Source organism: Pseudochaenichthys georgianus, chromosome 15 (genome assembly GCF_902827115.2).
Source record: "Pseudochaenichthys georgianus chromosome 15, fPseGeo1.2, whole genome shotgun sequence".
NCBI classification, from domain to species: domain Eukaryota; kingdom Metazoa; phylum Chordata; class Actinopteri; order Perciformes; family Channichthyidae; genus Pseudochaenichthys; species Pseudochaenichthys georgianus.
In genome coordinates this window covers 32,800,104-32,823,626 of record NC_047517.1, presented here as the reverse complement: position 1 = coordinate 32,823,626, position 23,523 = coordinate 32,800,104, and the positions used below count along the sequence as shown (strand labels likewise).

General features: G+C 42.4%; 1 protein-coding gene across 2 annotated transcripts in view; it reads right to left on the bottom strand.

Annotated features, from left to right (window-relative positions):
- Nucleotides 1–332: 332 nt before the first annotated feature.
- sdccag8 (SHH signaling and ciliogenesis regulator sdccag8) overlaps nt 333–23,523 on the bottom strand; it is a 62,068-nt gene continuing 38,877 nt past the window's right edge. For both annotated transcript variants that reach the window (XM_034100470.2, XM_034100471.2), the window contains 2 exons: nt 1,084–1,210; nt 333–766 (listed from right to left, as the gene is read on the bottom strand). In XM_034100470.2, coding sequence (XP_033956361.1) covers nt 740–766; nt 1,084–1,210 — 154 coding nt within the window. In that variant the 3' untranslated portion in view covers nt 333–739. The remainder of the gene's footprint in view (nt 767–1,083; nt 1,211–23,523) is intronic.

Here is a 23,523-nt window from a genome sequence, read left to right as displayed (position 1 = left end):
ATTCCTAAAGCTTTTAGTCTACTATCCCATCATTCAAGGGTGGTTTTCACTATAAGTAATGTTTTTTTTTTGGACTGACACAATAATTTAATTTGAATTTTCTTTAAAATAAAAAATGCTATATTGATTCTGACTCTTCTACATCCAACTCACAGGTTTATCATTGCTTTGAGAAAAAAGATTATTAATTTTCCCCTTTTAGAAGTGAAGATATGGTCAATTGTTCTGGGAATGTCATTTTCGAGCCTGAGGCCTGAAAAACAGGCTCAGGGCTCAACTGGTTTTAAAAGTCTGAAAACTAAACATGAAGTAATAAAGAATGGGAAATGTGTGAATGGTAAAGGCTTTATTTTTAAAAAATGTATAAAGGAAAAACATTTCTTAGTTTTATGATCGTTAAGCACTTTCCAAAAGCTCAGTGATTTTGTTTATTATATCCATTTAATAACAAAGGAGTATTACAAAAAAGTGCATTAACACTAGCTCTAAAGTGCATTAACACTCCATCCTCTTCCTCTTATAGCTCAATATACCACAGTAACAGTCTATTGCCCAAAGAGAAATCACAAAGGAAACCTGATTTCAGTTCTGATGACAGAAAAAAGTGTAAACATTGCTCCTTAATACAAAAATGATTAACACACCTATCTGCCTGATACAAAAAAAAAGATATATATATACAAAGTTTTGTCAACAGGAGATTTCTGACTTCAGATCCAAGCAGACGGGCAGGACGGACTCACGTGGACGGAGTAGCCACTCGTCTCTAGAAAGACACGCACGCACGCGCGCGCACACACACACACACACAGATCAAAATATAGAAAACATATCTTTCTGTTTCATTAGTCATACAGAGAAAAATGTAAACTGACAACTGTAACGTGCACCTGGAGAGAAAGACAAACTAATTAAGAGACAAAACAGTGAGTCACACACTCTGCAGTGTGTGTGTGTGTGTGTGTGTGTGTGTGTGTGTGTGTGTGTGTGTGTGTGTGTGTGTGTGTGTGTGTGTGTGTGTGTGTGTGTGTGTGTGTGTGTGTGTGTGTGTGTGTGTGTGTGTGTGTGTGTGTGTGTGTGTACCTCTGTGTGTAGACTCTGCATCTCCTCAGTGAGTGTGTTTCTCTCCTGCATCAGCTGGTTCTGTTTGGCCAGCAGCTCACACACCTGCTGGGCGCTGCTCTGACAGTGACGGTCCAACTGCTGCAGCCTACAAAACACACACACACACACACACACACACACACACACACACACACACACACACACACACACACACACACACACACACACACACACACACAATATTGACTGAAACTGTGTGAGAGGAGGAACATACCCTCCTGGCTGATAAAAAGCCAAATGTTGTAAATATTGAAAGAGAGCTGGATCCACAAAGAGCTTTTTTAAATATCGCTGGACTTTGTGTTGAACCAGTAATCAACACCGTTTGTTTGTGTGACGGCGTGTGAGTGCAGACAGGGAGGCAGGATCTGACAAACACTCTTATTACCCAACAATAACGACCCCTCAAACCAACAATAATTCTCATTATAAATCAGAAAAGCTGTCTGACGGCAATGTGAAGCAGTGAAAAACGTTTTAAATATAGTGTAAGAGGTTTTTTCTTTTTGTGGAAAAGCCAAATATTGTCACCTCTGTAGTTCAGGGATTATAAAAGACTACAATTCCCACAACGGCAGCTTTTAAGAGACACAGATATGGGCACGCCGTTGTTAAGTAATAACAACAGCTGAAGCCTAACAAGTCATCACAGCTGTAAGTAAAACAAATACATTAAAAGTTAAAGTTCAAAAGGCATCTAGCGGGTAGCTCGCTTTAAGCGTGCCGAGCCATGCGGGGCCCGTTTTTGGTTGCGTTTCCACTTGGCCTAGTTTTGGCCCGGGGCTACTTTTTCACCTTTTTTCTGGCCCGACTAAATCGTGGTTCTAGGGCCAGGAACAACCAGGCTGAGTCGGGCTGAGTATGCTAAACTAGAGAGAGAATCGCTGGCAAGGCGGCGACAACTACAACAAGGTGAACATATTTGAGCGTGATTTAATTGTAATACACGTTTCAAAATGATGCCGAAGCAACAACATACTGATACCGGTTAGTAAAAACCATGAATTAATGCTTTGAAAAGTCTGCAGACAGACGGCAGGCGAAAAACCCTTTTAAAATGCTTGTTTTCTAAATGGAGCTTGGCTAAGCTAACGTTATATATGCTCCGACCGTCCACACTCACAACAACGGCCTATCCAGACATAAATAAACCAGCGACTGTATTCACCGTGACACAGGCAGTCTGTGGTTTGTACTTGTTTAACTTCTGTCTAGTTTCTGAACAGATATGAGGAGCTGTGAGCTCTGAGTGCTAACAGCTAACGGCTGTGTTGTTTTTCTGGGGCTCTCATTGAAGATGACGTCACGGCTCCGCCTACACTGCGTTACTATAGTTACTGCCCCAGTTCCTAAACTGTAATGGAAGCGCAGCATTAAAGTGAGCCGGGCCTAATAAGGCCTAACCAAACCGGGCGAGGCCTGCAGTGGAAACGCGCCATAAGTGGCTTGATGGAAACAAAGGAGAGAAGCCGCGACATATCCCAAACACACTTTGCTCGTCTTCAGCAGAATATAACATTACTCACGTGTGACGAAACTCATCTTAAATAAAGGAACCAACACAACTATGTCAATAAATACTCGATAGAACATAACAAGTAAAGTTAATGCATTTTCCATTGTGTCTGAACGCTGAGTTCATAGGTCAAATGAATAAACGTTAGATAAAGTCACCATGTTGTAAAATAAACAGCGGGTTAGTTTAAACAGTGGTGAGAACGTTGTGAAGCGCAGTGATCATTACTGGGACGTCCCAATTAGCGCGTCCCCCCCGACACGCAGACAATGGACTCTTTCACCCCACACTGGGAGTAGACAGTGTGTGTGTATGTGGTGTGTGTGTGTGTGTGTGTATGTGTGTGTGTGTGTGTGTGTGTGTGTGGTGTGTGTTGTGTGTGTGTGTGTGTGTGTGTGTGTGTGTGTGTGTGTGGTGTGGTGTGGGTGTTTGTGTGTGTGTGTGTGTGTGAGTGTGTGTGTGTGTGGTGTGTGGTGTGTGGTGTGTGTGTGTGTGGTGTGTGGTGTGTGTGTGTGTGTGTGTAGGTGGTGTTTCCAGCTGGGGTTTAGGGCTAGGGCTGCATGAATAGTGTGCGTGTTGACTGGGTTTGGAGGTGGAATGTGTTCCCACCAGTAGCCCTCATTATTTCATCCATTCATCATTCAGTCACTCAGTCATCTCTCTCTCTCTCTCTTCTCTTCCTCTCTCTCTCTCTCTCTCTCTCTCTCTCTCTCTCTCGTCCTCTCTCTCTCTCTCTCTCTCTCTCTCTCTCTCTCTCTCTCTCTCTCTCTCTCTCTCTCTCTCTCTCACCATGTATACATCACTTCAGGGGACATTACATTGACTTACATGCATTTCCTGGAGACTTATCCTAACCTTAACCATAACCAACACATGCCTAACCCTAAACCTAACCAAGTCTTCACCCTAAAATTAATGATCCCCCTTATGGGGACCTCCAATTTGTCCCCATAAGGGAGGCGAGTCCCCACACGTGACTATGTAAACAGATGTAGGTCCCCACAAGTATAGTAATGCTAGTCCACACACACACACACACACACACACACACACACACACACACACACACACACACACACACACACACACACACACACACACACACACACACACACACACACACACACACACACACACACACACACACACACACACACACACACACACACACACACAACTAAAGTCCTTTTTTGGGACCCGGTTAAGGCCCGGGAAAAAACTGTACAAAAGAAACAGCTTCATGAGTCAGAGATGATGTGTGTGAATAGAGGAAGAGGAGGGTGAGGAGGATGATGAAGAGAGTGGTGTCTCGGGGCAGGGAGAGACAGAGAGGTAGCTGGGGGGGAGACAGATGCCCCTGCCCTGCTGGTCATGTTGGCAGTGGCAGGGCTGCCTGTGTGTGACAGACGGGGGGGCGAACATCCCAACTCTCCCCCACAATCTGCTCCCTGCCCCCCCCCCACCCCGGCGCTGTCCTCACTTTGCCCCGCGCCGCCTCTTTTCTCACCGCAGGGTCTAATCCCTCTTCATCAGGAGCTCCTCCACCATCCTCTTCATCAGGAGCTCCTCCACCATCCTCTTCATCAGGAGCTCCTCCACCATCCTCTTCATCAGGAGCTCCTCCACCATCCTCTTCATCAGGAGCGTTCCCAGCATCCTTTCACACAGTGGTGTAAAGTAACTAAGTAGATTTACTCAAGTACTGTACTTTGAGGGACTTGTACTTCTATCCCAGTGTACTTGATAATGTACTTTTACTGATGTGAAATATAACTAGCTGCCTTTACCTGCTTTGATTATCAATCATTATAATCAAAACATATGATATGTATACATTGGAAATGGGCCAATCTGCATAATCAGTACTTTTACTTTTGGTACTATAAGTATATTTGATGCTAATACTTCTGTACTTTTACTTGAGTAGCATTTTGATTGCAGAACTTTTACTTGTAACTTGAGAATTCACTATGGTATTTTTTACCTTTACTTAAGTACAAGATATCATTTCTATAATCTCCTCTCTCCTGACTTTAAGGCATACTCCCAAAATTGTAATTTCTCACCTGATATTATTTTATTTTTTGGTAAAACAAAATAGAAAATTAGAAAAAACTCTTGATGGGTTGAAGTGAATGTGGGTCAAACCATAATTTAAGTCATAACACATGCGTTTTTACACTTACAACGTACGATTTAAAGCACTTAAACAGGAACACGGACGAGTAGAGCACCTGTGTGAGTGAGACTTAACGCAGAGGTTTTTTTTTATTGTATATTTATTTCATCCAAACCATTTTATTTGTATTGTAAGTTTGTAACACCCCATCTTGTAATGTGTTTTGTGACATTGGGCTGTATGGATACCTAAATCTATCAATAACTTTTTCTAACTATTTCGATTCTTCGTCCACCACGGAGGCATGCGAGAGAAAAAACGTTCCTTCAAGATATCAAGTAGCCCAGGTTAGTTACTGTTCTAAAAAAGAGTATTCCTTATATCTCAGCCCTGGAGGGTGAGGGCGATGACTCCCCCTCGCCTGGTGTTCCTGCAGCCGGCCGCCAAGCTGTCCTGACCGGCCTCCCCCTCTCTCTCTCCCTCCTACACGTCACACAGCAGGGCACCGCCACGTCACACACACACACACACACACACACACACACACACACACACACACACACACACACACACACACACACACACACACACACACACACACACACACACACACACACACACACACACACACACACACACACACACACACACACACACACACACACACACACACACACACACACACACACGCACACACACACACACACAGATAGAGCCCCTGTCTGTTGAGCCAAGATGCAGACCCAACAGTGTGCGGAAAGGTCAGAAACAGCCCGTTGTTCTGGAGCTGTAAATGTTTGATGAGGGAAGTGTTGAGAGCGATTGAAGGCAACACCAAACTGATCTGAGTCACGGTGAGGAAATGCCAATCCTTATCCAATCCCAACCTCTGATCTCTGCATGTCGACGTACCGAACATCCTTCCATAAAACAATGATCTCCAGAAAGAGACACGGCGGTGCTGATGAGAGGCCAGCTCTGCAGCTTCGTGACGCAGGAGACGCTTCAACATGCCAGGAAGATTCTGCACTTTGAGGATGATTGTGGAGAGAGGGTTTTTTTTTAACTTATTTATTTGAGTTATTCCTCTGAGGTGTACCCAAGCGGAAAACTATGGGGAACAGCCGGGACGCCAATACGGAAGTGCCACACACTGCAGTTCATACATGGGCCGCTAGGGACTGGCTGCAGAAAGGAGCCATTCCCATAGACCCCCATGTTAAAATGCCCAACTTTACAGCAGAAAAAACATGTTTCTACCCGTGGATGCAATAAATATTATTATCGATATAGTTAGATTCCACCTTCATGATTATGGATCTGTGAGTGAATGGTTTTCTAACGCGACCCTTTTATTTATATTAGGTCTTAAAGGTTTTGCATACATTAGGGCGTGGTCACGTTGATGGACACGTACATGCCTCACTGTCAGCTAACAGCAACTTGTCCACTCTGCTAGGCTACAACCATAGAGGCTACAACGTTAGTTAGTCATAGTACTGTACTTGACCCTTTAGCTTTAGCCGTGTTCGTGGTGATTGTGCCTTTTAGGGAATATTGTTACAAATACCAGACAATTAAAATGTCGTGCTGTGCGCTTGAATGTACTAACAGAACTTCCAAGAAGTCTAAAATGATAATATTATACATGTTAACCCCGTTCGCAGGTGTTTGTGTGCTTGGTAGCTTAGCTTGTTACTTATTAGCCAGCTAAGGACGTAACCCTTTATGCATACATATACATTTTAGTTTATGATTCAGCCTTGGGTAAGACTTTTATAGTCTATGGCTATGACGCCCATAATGCTAAACGGGAGCAAATGTTAATAGGGGACCCAATTATCCCAGTGGTGGCCGCCGGAGCTAACGGAGCCGCAGGGGGCTAGCTCCAGCCGGCGTCCCGGAGCTAGCCCACTGCGGCTCCGTTAGGTCCGGGCGGTGGAGTCCGTCTTTTCTCAACGTGTGAATGACAAGCATTAAGAATAACAACATATAGCTAATTCTCTTGCAGATTGTCTCATTTGATTATGAATGTAACGTTTATATAGGGGAACTACACTGTTAGCAGTAACTTGGTATGCATGTATTTCATGTTAGCTTAGCTTCTTAGCCTGAGCTAGCTCTGTTTACTTCCAGTTCGGAGGCAGCAGGTCCCGCCTCCGCCTCTTTGCCCTTATTTGCAGCAGGCGGGATTAGACTCTGGCGTCACTGTCGAGCCGTTAGTGGCCGACTCCGCTACTAAGGGCTTCACGGCAACTCTGCAGAATCCTATGGGTGACGTCACGGACACTACGTCCATATATATATATACAGTCTATGGGTGTACCACAACTGGTGAAGTAAACAAAGAAATACGCTACCATATCTGAAGAATCAAATTGTGAAGTCAGGATATAATGACTTTAAGGCTCTTAGGGTCATGTTATTGTCATTATGCAGCACAGCTTTCCACAACGACAACCCTCAAGTCTCAGTTTACTAAAATCAAAACATTTTAACTATAACCTTAAGTTTCTTTTAGTATCTATAATTCTCTAGCCATACAGATGGTTGTGGTTTTTATTGAAACAGGTTTTTATAAATTGGTCTACAAGTTTTCTGCCACCCACTTAATACCAGGGCTGGATAGTGTTTTATTCCTGGTGCCTACAGCAAGATTTAAACTTCATTAATGTATTGATTTTCTTTCAGAAACAGACGATCGACTGATAATAATGAGATATTTGAAAACCTTGGATTTGACTTGAGGATAGTGAGAAAAATGTGTTTTGGTAATTTAGCTGAACTGGCCCTTTAATTACAAATGTTTAAAGCTAAAAAATGATGTGAAGTAAAGAATGTGTTTTATTGAAAGTGGCACTCTAGAGAAAACGGAATCTTTAGCCAAGGTATCCTGACTTTAGTCTCTATTGTGTCTCAAGCTTGAACAATGTACATGTTTCCCAGAATGCAAAGGGCAGACTTTCCCTGTGTGGTGGACATCCACTTCTTTTACTTGAGTACTTCTTCGACCTCTGATGATTTTCCATTTCAAGAGAGAAACTGAGGCAGTGAATTATCCAAAACACAAGCATTTATGAGGAAGCTGAACAACACTGCTACATCATGACATCACACCGTCACGCAGAGAAGTCCGGAGCGGCAGCCAGGCGTCAGGCAACGGGTCGTGAACCGAGATGTTTGGAGCTGCAGCTGCAGGTTGTAAGCTGCAGGTTTATGTAATGCAGTGAGTAAAGCTGTGACCCTGCTACACACACACACACACACACACACACACACACACACACACACACACACACACACACACACACACACACACACACACACACACACACACACACACACACACACACACACACACACACACACACACACACACACACACACACACACACACACACACACACACACACACACACACACACACACACACACACACGTCTGACCAGAGAGCCTCCAACCTCTGGCCTTCTTATATAACACACACACTCTCTAATCCACCCCTTGTCTCACCTTGTGCATCCCGCCTCAGTGTGTGTGTAAGAAAATGTGTGTGTGTGTGTGTGTGTGTGTGTGTGTGTGTGTGTGTGTGTGTGTGTGTGTGTGTGTGTGTGTGTGTGTGTGTGTGTGTGTGTGTGTGTGTGTGTGTGTGTGTGTGTGTGTGTGTGATTAAGGCAGCGCTCCTTCCAGCAGCTAAAGCAGCAAATCCAATAACTGGCCTCTATCGACTGGCACACTCATTAGGGCTTAATGCGGCTTAATGCTCGGGCACTGCCACACACACACACACACACACACACACACACACACACACACACACACACACACACACACACACACACACACACACACACACACACACACACACACACACACACACACACACACACACACACACACACACACACACACACACACACACACACACACACACACACACACACACTCTGGCATGCCTCTGCCTGCTGCTGGAAGTGGGGAAGATGAACTGATGGACGGTCAGATGAAATGCATGTTGAGCTGAAGGGGATCTGCAGCAGGTGAGAGGTTTGTGATGGAGGTGCAGGAGGAGACACCTGCTGCTGGCTGGCGGAGGTGTGGGGTGGGGGGGTCTGAGAGGGAGCTGACCTGGGGGGTATACTGCGAAGCAGGATTTTCGCTTAGCCGGCTAAATTCAGGGAAAACTCCGGCTTTCCGGTCATCCGAAGCTGGTTCTCTTTTTAGCAGGCTAGATCTCCATGGTAATATATGCTAAGCAGCTAACCTGGTCGGGACCAGGTTAGGTTGCAGGCTAAGAGCTCAACTCAGTGAAAGCACCGCCTGCTGACCAATCAGAGCTCAGTGTGCGGAGTTTAAAGCGATCAAGTCATATTACAGGAGAAAGGAAATACAGAAAAACTGCCGTCGCAGGAAAGACGGCCGGCAAAAATCACCGACTGTGTGAACGTGAACATGAATAGAATATCACCTCCATCTTCAGAGCAATCTGACTATTATAACATTAGCGTTAAGAAAGCTTACTTAAATATCTGCCACAACATAAGTAACCGGATCAGAGTACATTAAGTACAGTCCGCGGCATATCACTTCATAATGTATCATATCTCTCCTTATCTGAGTCAGCTGAGCCGTATCTGGCCGTGCAACACTCACAGTGTCACATACTGTATGCAGAAGTATTATTTTAAGCAACACATTAAGTTGACGAAACACTCGAGACAAATGTAATTGAAGTCAGATCGTGTTTTAGACGGGGCAGTGATATCATAAACCTGTTAATGTACGCATTCAAACACTTTTTCTTTTGCCAGCTGTATTCACCTTGCAGGTGCAGCTCTGAGGCTTTGATCCTGGATAAAGTGTTTAAGTCATGGATGTTTAAAGTTTAACTTCTTCATTTTTGACTAGTATTAAAGTTCACTTTTCATTCAGGAAGTATGACGCTGCGCTGTCAGTGCGCTTCTCCATGTTTGTGATTGGTCGAATGCTCCAAATACCACCCCTTTCATGTGAACGCGCACCTAACTAGATAGGACACGGCTGGCTTGAGCGATCCACTTGATAACCAGCGTCGTAGTACAGTTTAGCGAGAGCGCGTATGTTTTGGATTAGGCCAACCGGCTAACTCAAACATATCCAGGTTAGGTTGAACCAGCTTCGTAGCATAGGCCCCTGGTGAAAGGACACCACCTGCTGGAGCCCACACTTTAGTTCACTGACACATGCACAACTCCTACACTCAAACTAAACTCCTCCAACAGGTAACCTCAATCCGCTTCCAGAGCAGTCGTGTTTGTGTCTCTAACCTGCGCCGTACACACTACTGTAAACAAATAAAGGACTTCTGATTTCTAAAATCAACAAACAAATATTTTTGAAACAAATATGTGTAGTGTCAATCGTCCAAGATGTCATAAATTACATTTCTTAATAGCAAACAGCGGGTGAACTTGCATTTACTCAAACAGAGAAAGTGCAGAAAGCAGCAGAAGAAGAAGAAGTACTCAGATCTCTGACTTAGGTCAAAGTAGTCATACTAAATTGTAAGAATACTCACAAGTACTCAACATGTTACTGAAGTACAGTAGATTTGCATCAAAATATAGTCAAAGCACCAAAAGTACCCTATATGGGTAACGGCTCATTTCTTATCAAATACAAATCATAAACGACTGGATGATTGGTGATGCATTAATGTGTCTATCACAGCTGTTAAAGCTCATTGGAAATACTTTATACTGCCTGATATCTTAATATATAATCATGTGTCAATGTTTATATGTTGTTGTTGTTGTATTAGCTAATAATCTGAAACTGTGAAGTAGCTAAAGTGGTCGGATAAATGTAATGGAGTAAAATATTTGCATTGAAAATGTAGTGGAGTACAGCAGAACATTAGAATACTCACAGAAATGTACTTAAATATAGTACTTATTTACATTCCACTAGTGAAAAGTATTGAAAAATTGAAATATTCTGTACATTTACATGCCTCAACTCAAAGGCCCCGATACTGTGAGAGGAGTCTGGTTTACACATCACTGGTCGTCGTGGTAGTAAGCGTGTATTTGTCTCTCCAGCAGTCGTATTAAATTATTTTGCTGAGAGGCAGTTTGCAGTAATTTCCCCAGACAGCCCCGATAATCAAACTCCACTCACACTCTCTATTGACTGCAGCTACTAAGGAGATTAATTACAACACAGACACAGTTACCTCTCGGTGGTATACATCAGTCGTAGCCCACAGCTAGAGTCTAAACTCTGTGCTGTGGGTTTGCATATTTATTTACAGGTGGGAGCATATGTCCTAAAGGCACGGTCCAAAGGGAAGCGCGAGCGTCACCGTGCAGAAAACAGATATATGGTAATAGAACAAATATATATCTGGAGGCAGTGATCAACAGTATGAACGTGTGCGTTTTTATTATTAAACAAATCAGCTAGCGGAGCGCGTCACTTGAAGAAAATATTTATTGGACAGTGCATACATTATCAAAACGAGTTAAAACGAGCCACGGAGCAAACTAATGTCTCACTGCATGTTCTCCCAAAATAACCACTCAGACTGGATCCCACTGAGGGACGTTTGACACCAAGTATGGAGATTGATTTTTGATTTGTTTCCCCTAAAAATATGGAGAAGAAAATCTGTGTGTGAATGTGGGTTAAAATCAAAGAGTAGGTTTTAACGGTTTCTGAACACACACATAAGGTAAACAAGGAATATTTATATAATACTTGCTAGAAATCAAGAGTGAAAATGAACTAATTATAAAAGAAAATTAATTGAAATGAATGAAAGAAGTATTTTAATAATTGATTAGTTGAAAATAAACACCATCTATTGTATAAGTGATGTAATGGCAACCATTGCAGAAAAAGCTGTTTTCAGACTCTCACATGTTAAGATTACCTTCTTTTATATATCATAATAAACCTAATATATTTGTTTTACCCATGGCGACGACATTCATTTGGATTTAAGGACACTTTTCACCAAGGTTTTAACGACCAAACGATTAATGCAAATAATCAGTAGTTTTAGCCCTAGCTTTTACTAACTGAACTTATATGTCGCTGTGTGCGTGTGCGTGTGCGTGTGTGTGTGTGTGTGTGTGTGTGTGTGTGTGTGTGTAGCAGGCAGGGGGCCTGGGGGGTGAAGAATACAGGCAGACGGCCTTGGCTTGCCTGGTTACAACAACACTGCCAGGGGCATGAAGGCTGCAGCTGCCACACACACACACACACACACACACACACACACACACACACACACACACACACACACACACACACACACACACACACACACACACACACACACACACACACACACACACACACACACACACACACACACACACACACACACACACACACACACACACAAAACCATATTTCGCCCAATCCCAGGCCCACCGTCACCACCCTCACACCCCTCTGCTCTAGCTAAATCTTGGCTAACACACACCTGCACTCAAGAATGTGTGTGTGTGTGTGTGTGTGTGTGTGTGTGTGTGTGTGTGTGTGTGTGTGTGTGTGTGTGTGTGTGTGTGTGTGTGCGTGCCTGGAGGCCCCGCTCCCCTCACCAACCTGTCATGCCAGTTGTTGCTCTGCTAACACGCACGCCTGACACGACGGTGACACGGTGTGTTTTGATCGGGATGAGATCAGCGAGTGTTATCTCACCGTTATTTTCTGTTCTTGCATTTTCTTGAGCTGTTTTTTTATTTATTGTCATTTCCGAATATTTCTCCGAGTGGCCTCTTTGAAATGTGTAGTTTTACTCTTCATTAAACATGTCAGCGTCATATTTCTAAAGGACACTTCTGTAACTCTTCCCACGCAGCCCAATCCAAAAGAGTCACACAATCAGACACACACATCTAATGTCTGAAAACACAAGTGTGTAGCTGCTGTATTGGCTCATTGAGTGTCGTGTGCTCCACTCTTAACAAAGGGACATTTAGTTATTATGTATTGCATTTCTTTTCGATAATGAACAAGTTGAAATCAGATTATTCTGAGTGTTTTTTTAAGATTACTTTTCATTGAGATGCATTTTTATTTTCCTATAATATACAGTAGAATTTGGGAAAGAAAGAAATATGGTTATATTGCATTCTCGCTGAAGTTGAAACAAAATCAAAATCATGCAAAAAATGATGATACACTTTTCAATGTAGGCATGTGTGTGGGTGCTGTGTAAGAAGAGGCAGTGGGATTAAACATGTATTTCTACTAAATGATTAAACTGAGACAAATGTCAGGTTGTGTAAAAACGTATTTTTCCTTCATGTCCTTATTTCTCTGTGTGATGTCTGTGTGCTCATCTGCAACCATTCTGTCATGCTTTTTCATAACATACAGATGAACCAAGCATCTTGTATTGCAATACGAATTGTAGCTGAAGCTCCACTGAAAACGTTTCTGAATTGCTGCGACTGTATACTGAACTAAAGCCTCTCGGGGGGGGGGGGGGGGCTCGCTAAAATTAAAGACACTTTATAACCAATCAGCTGGCTGGCCGAGAACTCACAGCTCCATATTTTCTCTTTTGTTAACTGGACTTATAACTTTTTTTATATTTATATCTTAAGTGTTGGCTGTTTTTGCTCTTAAAATGTTAATAATTAAATTAAAGGTGGGGTAGATAATTCACTTCAGAAACACTTGTTATATTCCATGGAATGCTCTTAACATCCCGATAGCAATGAATACAATAAATGCTTTGACAATAATAAATACATAAAAAAGTTCATCTGTGGAAGCCGTGGCGCTGTAAAAAGCACGACCAATCATCTGAGCCGGCCCGGTTAAAGTAACTGGATGGCCTGCCTGCCTGTCAGCCTTCCATCTGTGCACAGACTTATCTCGTGCCCTCATTGGTCATGTGCGCGTTCGTGTGTGTTGGAGGAGGGGCTCTGTAAGGAAGTGGCAGATTCTTTCCGGTTGTGTATTTTCAAATTCTAGCGAACTCGAGCTGGTTTCTCCATTCTTACCTACCCCACCTTTAAATGATGATTTTTATATTTGAATTCAGCTATTATTAGAAGAAAAACACGTCTGGATACTGACTGGTATCCCCTTGCCTCTACACCGTCTTTACTGCCACTGATCGGTGTCAGTGAAGGAATTGTATTGAATGTTTTTTTGCATGAGATCATCTTTTTACAATATAAATCTTTAAAATGTTATAACATTTAATACAAATATGCTCTTAACATTATTGCTGCAAATGTAATTGAATTGGAAATGGACTTCAGTGAGGCCACCAATCACAATCATGTCTGCTTGCACGATAAGACAAAAAGATAATGTTACCTTGAAAAAAAAAAAGATCAGACCAGAAGCCAGCTGGGTCAGGAGGAAAGGACATATATTAAACATTAAAAAAAGATGATTTTATAATTATTTCAATAAATGTTAAGTCTTATTTTGGTATTAATAATAAATAAGCTTAAAGCCTAAAGCCAGGTCAGGGCCCTTTCAGGTATTTCACAGCAGTATATCATGCTAAATATATTGCAAAAAGTGCCAATTCCAAACAATGTGATGATAAATTGACCAGTAAGGCTGTATATTATTAAATGTATGTATTATTTCTTCTAAATCGCAGGCTATATTCCTTCAGACATCAGAGACTGACTTTGAACAATGAAGTAAGATGTAGATTTTCTGCTTCCTAAATGAAAAAACCCAATATTTAAAAGGTGAGAGGAATAATTCAATTGAAATAAAAAAAGTGTGAAAGCTGTTAAACTCCCGTACAACAAGATCAAAGTTGCTGTTGGAGCTGGCGACAGGCCCGGTGTTAGTCTACATGTTTTACAGGAGAGAGTTAATGAACATCAGCGCGGTCAAGGTTCACAAGTTCAACCTAAACCCACACATGATCAAAAAGTGAAAAATAAAATACCCTTGGCGACGAGTTCTATTAAATCCGATTTGGAAACTGATAGAGAGGCATGTCAGAAATGTACTCTGACTTTAGGCAGCTGTGGACGCGCTCAGAAGTTGTCTCTGCTTTCATTCTGTCTGTATTAACAGAGGTTAGCGCTCCGCTGCAGGCTGCTATCGGATATTCTCTGTCAAAGTGTTTGCTGCTGGAGGCCTGCTGACTCCTTTTAAATATTTGCTTTCCCGGCATTAAAGTGTATCTGCTGCCGTAACTTTAAACATTCTTCTAAAGGAGAGGCAGGTGTTTCCGCACTAGTTTTGTAGTTGTAGTTTTATGAAGTAGTGTCACTGCCTGTCACTGGGGCTTGAGATGTGACGCGGTGCACGCTAACGCTCCAGCTTGCCAGCCTCTGGCTACAGCCAGACATCTGAGCTGCAAATCTGTGCGTCTGTGTGTGTGTGTGTGATAGAGCTGTAAAGCCACCGTTTGACAATGCTCTTTCAGCAGGCCGCCCTGCGGTCGCTCTCGGCTACAGGAGCCAGCTGGGCAATGCAGAGATAGAAAAGATGAGAAGGAGAGAGGAAGATGAAGGAGAGGCGAGGACGACTGATCAGCGCCATCCAGAGGAAGAAGCAGAACCTGAGAGAGAGACTCAACTGTGTTTCTACGTCTTAAAGATGTCCCCCCTTCACATTCATTCAATAGTTCAAATCTGAAATCTATTTATTCATCCTTAAAAAGTATATTGAGTCACTTACATCCAATATAATAGAAAATACATTTAAACTTTAAATTTTTTCTATTTGTCTTTATCATCTATTCCTTTTTTGTCAGAATGCTCTGGAAATGGAAGGCAGCAGAAATAAATGTCACAGACACCTTTAAATCTAATCCTTCTGCCATTTATGTGAACGCCTCAACTTGTGAACCAGGGGAAATAAAACCTGATAAAGGAAAGGAAAGTTTTGAAAAATGAAAATGGGGTTTTTATTATGTCGCTTGTAATATTATATGAGTAACATAGGTATTAGGGTGTAACGGTATCCGTATTCGTCCCGTCACGGTTCGGACGTCACGGTTCGGCACATGCAGTCACACGGCGAATACGCCTTTTTTTTTTACGAGTGGGAAAAAAGTCTGTCATTCAGGGCAGTATCCACTACACTATAATCCAGGGGGCGGTATTGCGCCTAAAAGCTGTTTGTCAGCTTTTAAATACACGAAGAACAAGAAGAAACACAACAACAAAACCAACAAAACCAACAAAATACAAGAAGAAGAAAAGTTAGTATGGCGATTTCAGATAACACACAGAAGCTAGAACCCACCTGCTTCTTTTAAATCAGCTGTGTGGGAACATTTCGGGTTCCCTGTTAACTAAATAACGATGAAGTGCGCGAGTGGTGGATTGGACGAGGACGGTGTGTCGGCGTTGTTCGATAGCAGTGCGGTATGCTAATGGAAACACACGCCAAACATGCTAAATCATGTCAGAAGGCATCACCCAGATTTGCCAATCACTGGAGCCCGGCAAAAGACAACAGCAGTTCAACAGCTGATCCCCGCTGTTTTTAAAAAGCCAATAGACATTAAAGCCGTGAGACCAAAATAAATAACGGAAGCTTTTGGCATAATGTTCTTCAACGACTATGCGCTCTTAAACACTTTCTTATTATTTATGATGTCATATTTTCAAGACATTCTTTTTAGTTTTACAGCTTGATGAAACCTTTTTGTTTGACATCAGCCATGATAGATAATATGGCCATCTGAGTGTGTGTGGTACTGTTTGTGGTTTGTTTTTAACTGTTTAATATAATTAATTATTCAAAATGTCAGAGTTCCTTATTTTTATACTGAAACTTGCACTTCAAAATAAATAAAAAAAACACCTGGAATTATGCATTTGGGACTTTTTTTTTGCTTTTTCTTGTTGTACCGAACCCGTCCCGAACCGTGACCCCCAAACCGAGGTACGAACCGAACCGTGACTTCTGTGAACCGTTACACCCCTAAAGTTAATATTCATTTAAACGTGAAGCATATCGGGAAAGTAAGTATTCCCACTTTCTCCACATCTCACTCTTTTCTCATCCCTCTGTCTCTAAGAACACACACACACGCACGCACACACACACGCGCACACACACACACGACAAATGAAAGCTGTCCTGTTTTCTTCTGCCTCGCCTCTGCCAACTTAATTTGCAAATGAAAAGTTTTGTGAGGAGCATCCTTTTTGCTTCTGGGGCATGGCAGCACACTGTGTGTTTCGGGGTGGGGGTGAGGATAAGGGTATGACAGAGGGTGTGTGTGTGTGTGGCAGAAACCCAGATGAAGCAGCCCTCGCCCGGGGCTCTCTGTCCGCCCGCGGTAGCAGCAAGCCTGTTCCCTCTTCCCCGGCCCGCCGCGACCATTTGTTCCATTAACCAATCTCCTGGAGCCTCTGGTGCAAACACACACACACACACACACACACACACACACACACACACACACACACACACACACACACACACACACACACACACACACACACACACACACACACACACACACACACACACACACACACACACACACACACACACATCCACAGACATACATACTTCAACAACTGCTTGCACAGCTCATACCACACATGGCCCTCCATCCTTCGCTCCATCCCTCCCTCCTCTCCTCCAGACGCACGCACCATCTTTCTTGGTGGAGGCCATATGGCCCAGTGAAGCCTGTGGATCTACAGGCACATCTGCGTATATGTTGCTGCTCCTTAAAGGCTGCACAGTGAGCTCACACACACACACACACACACACCACACACACACACACACACACACACACACACACACACACACACACACACACACACACACACACACACACACACACACACACACACACACACACACACACACACACACACACACACACACACACACACACACACACATTTCCAGGGCTTACAAACACACTCTGCCGTCACAATGTGTGGTTAAGCAAAAGTTGGTGTGATGTTGGTCTTGTGTGTGTGTGTGTGTGTGTGTGTGTGTGTGTGTGTGTGTGTGTGTGTGTGTGTGTGTGTGTGTGTGTGTGTGTGTGTGTGTGTGTGTGTGTGTGTGTGTGTGTGACCTCAGTGTGTACATGCATAGTGATAATTGGTGAAACAGCCTGCGAGCAGCTGTGGGGTGAGAAAAGGTTGCGTGGTGTTTCGTGGAGAAAGCGGAGGGGAGGAGGAGGAGAGGAGGAAAGTTGGAGAGTAAGAGAAGAGGAAAGGAAGTGAAAGGAGAGAAGAGGGCGAGGTGAGGAGAGGAGAGAAAGTTTAAAAAGCTGCAAAAGTCGGAAATATTTTCAGAGCTGTAAAAGTGAAATACTTCATCATCCATCATTAGGCTGTTTTTCACAGTTCTTAGCAACATCTGACATGTCCATCGATTGGCACGTGACCTTTTGCTTTTGGGATTTCCAACTTACCCCTGGGAAAATGCCCAGTCAAATCATCATTTTGTAACAGGTCTTGTACGCTATGATTTAAAGATCTCAAGCTTTAAGGAAAAACACGCATCCATCGGCCAACATTTTGAATCTGTGATTTGGTTGATGGGAATTATGAAATGTAATCCATTTGTTTTAACTAATTAATTCTGACCTCACTGAGAATCAAGGTGAAAGAGATGATATATTTTTAGGTCTGTAAAAAAGTACGTGAAAAAAAAGCGTTAATTACATACTAATAATATTTTCGACCTGGACAGAGTTTCTTAATGTTTTTAAGAAATGTCCAATAATAAATAAACATACATTTGCACAAAGCAAGCATATTTGTCCAATTCCATGTTGTTGATGAAATAGTTGAAAAACCTCCTTTTATGTATCATTTTGTATTGATACAAATGTATGAGATACATTTACAATCAACTATGGATTATCATTTGATGAATCACGATGAAATATTTTAAAATCAGCCATAATTATTTTCTTTAGATATGCTTGAAAAAGGCACAAGACATATGCATTATAACTAAGTAAAAATGTCACAGATCAAACACAGAATCTGAAGAAAAAATCTGAAGATGACTTGAACGGAAATAAAAACTGGGCTGGAAAACCTTCCAAGTTGCATGTAAAATGTAAATGTAACATTTAATAATATGATTACTTATATAAAAAAGCATGATATCAAAATGAATCATTAACAGTAACTGGCTTCAGATCTTCCCTAACTCCATCCCTCCACCCTCCGCTCTATTCCCGGGCAAAAAAACAAAAACAACACCATCCGACATCCCAAAATAAATAATTAAGTGGTGCAGCAAAACATTGTGTGCTAAAACCCCTGTGTAGTTTGGCAATCAGCTTGCCCATGTAAAAATAAATCAAGCTGATTTTCCAAATGTTTTGTGCGTGGTGCGCTGTGGCCGCTCTTCGCAGCACAGATTGCAGGCCGATGGAGGGGCTGTGAGGAGGGCGGGGCGCTGGATATTGAACCCACTTGCACCAGCTTGTTAACACGTACACCTTAACCCCCGAGTGGCGCGGCGGGGTGCCACCGAACGCTCGGGGCCTGCAGGGAAACCACGATGGCATATCGATGTATGGACGAGACATACTGAAGATAACAAGTACATGTATGCTATTCAGTTTGACATCAGGGCCATGTAGAGGGACTGAAGTACAACTGCATGCACACAGAGTGAAGCCCTGTCTCCACGGCTTAATTCAGACATCATGGCATCATATGACTGCCATCAAGCCCTGATAAATACTGTGGATCTGTTTTTTTATTTAAGCTAAAAGCGATGTGTTAAGAATATATTTGTGGCATGTTTTCAAGTTTTGCCCCCGGAGTACGATCAGTACCATAAATACAATCACTTACTGAGTACCAGCTGCGGTGTGGATCATCGTAAACGTGCGTCATAACTCCTTCCTGTCTCTTTCCTATACAATCAAAAATACATCTAATTACGGCTCAAATCTAATAACTACATTCCCAACACATTCACCAGAAATTGTGGTCAAGCGGCTTTTCAGTCACTGCAAAAAGTGACCTCATGTAGAGCTGAACTCTAGAGAGTTCTAAATATCAGGAGGATTCATCAACCAAGTGAGTGTCAAAGCAGAAAATAAAACTCAATAAATGCCAAGAGTGATTATCGTGGTTCAGTTGGGAGAAGGGAGAAGTTAGGTGCCAACTTCCCAGCCAATCCACTTTTGGCAGCCAGATTCCTACTCTGCTAAACCTCCTGAGAACATGCAATAGCAGCCCATACACACACACACACACACATTAAAATACCACCACAACATATGCGCGGAAACATACAGAATATTCATACTTCACACTTCTTGACAACTTAAGATTGTTTTTCTATCTATGAAACACACAAAAACAGTCGCACACAGGCAGGAGACAGCTGTGACTCGGTAAACTTTGTTTTTTGGCAGCGTCTCACTGTCGACAGGTTAACACCGGTGGGTGGTAGACAATATGTAGTGTCAGGGATGGAGCAGGAGGAAAAGGGTGAGTGTGTGTGTTTTGTGTAAGAAGAAAGGTGGAGTTGGGTGGTGGCGGAGCTCTGGGGTAGAGATCCTGCAGAGTGGGGCAACAACACCCACACACACTCGCCTACAATGGGAGAGCCAGGCTGAATGCCAGGCGCCCTGTGAAGACACACACCAACTGGGCTCCACACTCAGAGGGGAAGAGACCCCCGCATCACATACACGTACAGAAACTGTAGCATAAGCCAAAGATGGAGCCACTTATAGCTCAAAGTAAATATCTCCGGAATCTCTCCCTATATCCTGCGAAAAGCCTGTAACTGACAATGCTTACACACACACCAATAAACCATTCATAATATGTAATCTTCAGGATTAGATCAGAGTTGTGTGAACAGTATAATCATATAAATAATCAAAATAAGAACTTACTCCGGATGCAGCTTTTTCCAACTACGACATGAGAAGACTCCAGTATCTTTGTGTTTTAGGAGGAGTTGTTGGACGGACAGCGCTTTTAGAATATGTGTCTTACATACAGCCTCTTGCGTCGGGTTTAATTCTTGTGCCATTCAAGAAGAATAGCCGATAAATACGGTTTTTCTAACGTAACGAGGTTACGCCACAGCATCATGAATGCATGTAAAAGAGGAGGTACTTTCACATCAGTTAAACGGCCTAGCCGCAGGACACCACACATTGGGTTTGTTACGGAGTTTGCACGGCTGCCTTTAAACAGGAATATTCTCATTAGCCAAATACCAGTAATTAGGGATATTGTATTTTCGCTTTACTCAGGGCATCAAACCCAATGCTTTTTACACAAAGGTGTAATTGATAGATTGTCCTCAAAGTGCTAAACAATATCAGAAAATAGCAGGAACTAGTGCAAAAAGCGTGTAGTCAGACTGTTCATTATCAAGTTTTAAAAAAGGACAAGCTCAGCTGTGACGATGCTGTAGATCGAGCTACAAAGACTACATGAGCTTTAATTCACTGACTCTAAATCAGTTTGCAGTTCACACCCAATCAGGTCGTCTTTCTGATGTCCCAGTCACCTGAATTATTGCAGAATGCATTACATGTTGATCAGATGACTTGTGGGAAACATGAATGCCGTGACTGTTTTCTGACCACCAGAAGACATTCATGCGAGTCTATAACTAGACTATATTATTTATTTTCCGCAAATTGTATAAAAAAAGTAGTCTTTTGATCAGAGAGCCGTTTGATCGGCCTTCTGATCAACTGGAACATGTTGCCTCTGCACAGACAGCAGGAGAGAAAACTGCTGATGACACAAAAACCACTGTGACAACAACAAAACTATTTCTGTGAGGATTAACATTAGATGTGCACATGATGGACAGATTGTGAAGAAAGCTTCAATTATTTCTTATTTTTTTAAAGGGCTTGCTGCTGGATCCGGCATGCAGACATGAACGTCATACAAGTTTTCATTGAAATACGGCAAGCCTACTCTATTTGCAATCTTTATTGAGCCCTTAGCTCAAGCAATTAGACAAGATGAAGGAATAGAGGGGGTAGTGATTAAAGGCACAGAACACAAAATAGGACTATATGCTGACGACATATTGATCCACCTGACGCAGCCAGATCGTAGCCTTCCAAAACTTATGAAACTACTTGATTCATACGGCCATCTCTCGGGCTATAAGCTCAATGTAGGAAAAACCCAGGTGATGGCTATAAATTATACCCCATCCCTTCCTATTCAACAAGCATACAGACTCAGGTGGAGCGCAAAGGCAATACAATATTTAGGTGTGAATATAACAAGTGACCTAACAACACTAAATGAAGCGAACTATAAGACTTTAAATCAGGAAATCCAAAGAGATATGGAAAGATGGTCAGTTTTCACTCTAGACTTCAGCTCAAGAATAGAAATTATTAAAATGAATATACTTCCAAGAATTTTGTATATGTTACAATCTTTACCTGTAGAAACACCCCAATCACAATTCATAGAATGGGACAAAAAAATCTCAAGGTTTATTTGGGCGGGAAAGAAACCGAGGATAAAATACACAACCCTCCAAGCACCTAAAGATAAAGGAGGGATGGCTCTACCGAATCTTCAAGGATATTACTACGCAGCTCAACTCCGTTATTTAGTTAATTGGTGTGATACAACATATACTGCGAAATGGAAGGATATTGAATTAAATACAGTATCAGACTACCATATCCCAAGCATGATGGCGAACAGAACTATGTTCAAAAGGAAGGAGGAATTGCTAGACCCTATCACTAAATTCACTCTTGAAACCTGGTTTACAGTGGTAGAAAATACAACCTTGGAAAGAGAGATCAAAATTCTTAGTTGGTTGACTTATGACTCGGAGTTTAAGCCTGGAATTTTCGATAAAACATATAGACATTGGTCAGACAAGGGCATTACACAAGCAATCGCACTATAATTGAGAGGGGTCAAATCAAAAGCTTTCAAAAACTTAAAGAGGAGTTCAATTTGAATAACCAGGATTTATTTAGGTATTTACAAGTAAGAGATTTCTTTGAGAAAGAAGTTAAACCACACCAGCAGCACGAAATGAACAGAGTGATTATAACATTGTGTAAAGCATACAATAGTGTCTCTTGTAAAGTGATTCAGCACTCTACCAAGGTCTAGTCATGAACAGGAAAACTTCTACACTGTATGTTCGAGATAAATGGATGAAAGAGAGCAATATACTGTTGTCCAATGAAGACTGGTATAATATATGTACTGTACAGCAATTTACCACCAGCTCAAGGAGTGGAAGAGTTTTGTTGGAAAAATATAATCCGATTTTTCATTATCCCAGGACTAAAAGTAAATACGCACGTACTCAGGAGGCATGCTGGAGACTGTGTGGGGAGAGGAATGTTGGACATGCACATGTTTTTTGGGAATGTGTGAAAATGAAGGGATACTGGATGTATGGACTGTGCTCACGCGGATGTTGGGATATGAGGTCCAGAACTCTTTTGAAGTACTTTATTTAGGAAGCCTCACAAGGAGCATCGTCCAGTACGGAGACCAATATCGTGTGCGTATATACTGATAGCATCAACGAAAACGCAATCACCAGGAAATGGGTACAGGAGGAACCCCTGCAGCCAAGGACTGGGTGGAAGTGGCTGGAGGAATACTCCGTTTGGAAAGACTCACCCATGGGCTCAGAACGAAACTACCAGAATTTGAAAAGAAACTGTTCAAGTGGACTGCCTACAAGACCCTGCACTAAGCCACAGCGAACCCTGACCTTAGTTACATTATGTATAGATAATTCTTTGATCTCTGATACTACTTTTGTTTGTTTTGTTTGTATTGTTTTTCCTGAAAATAAT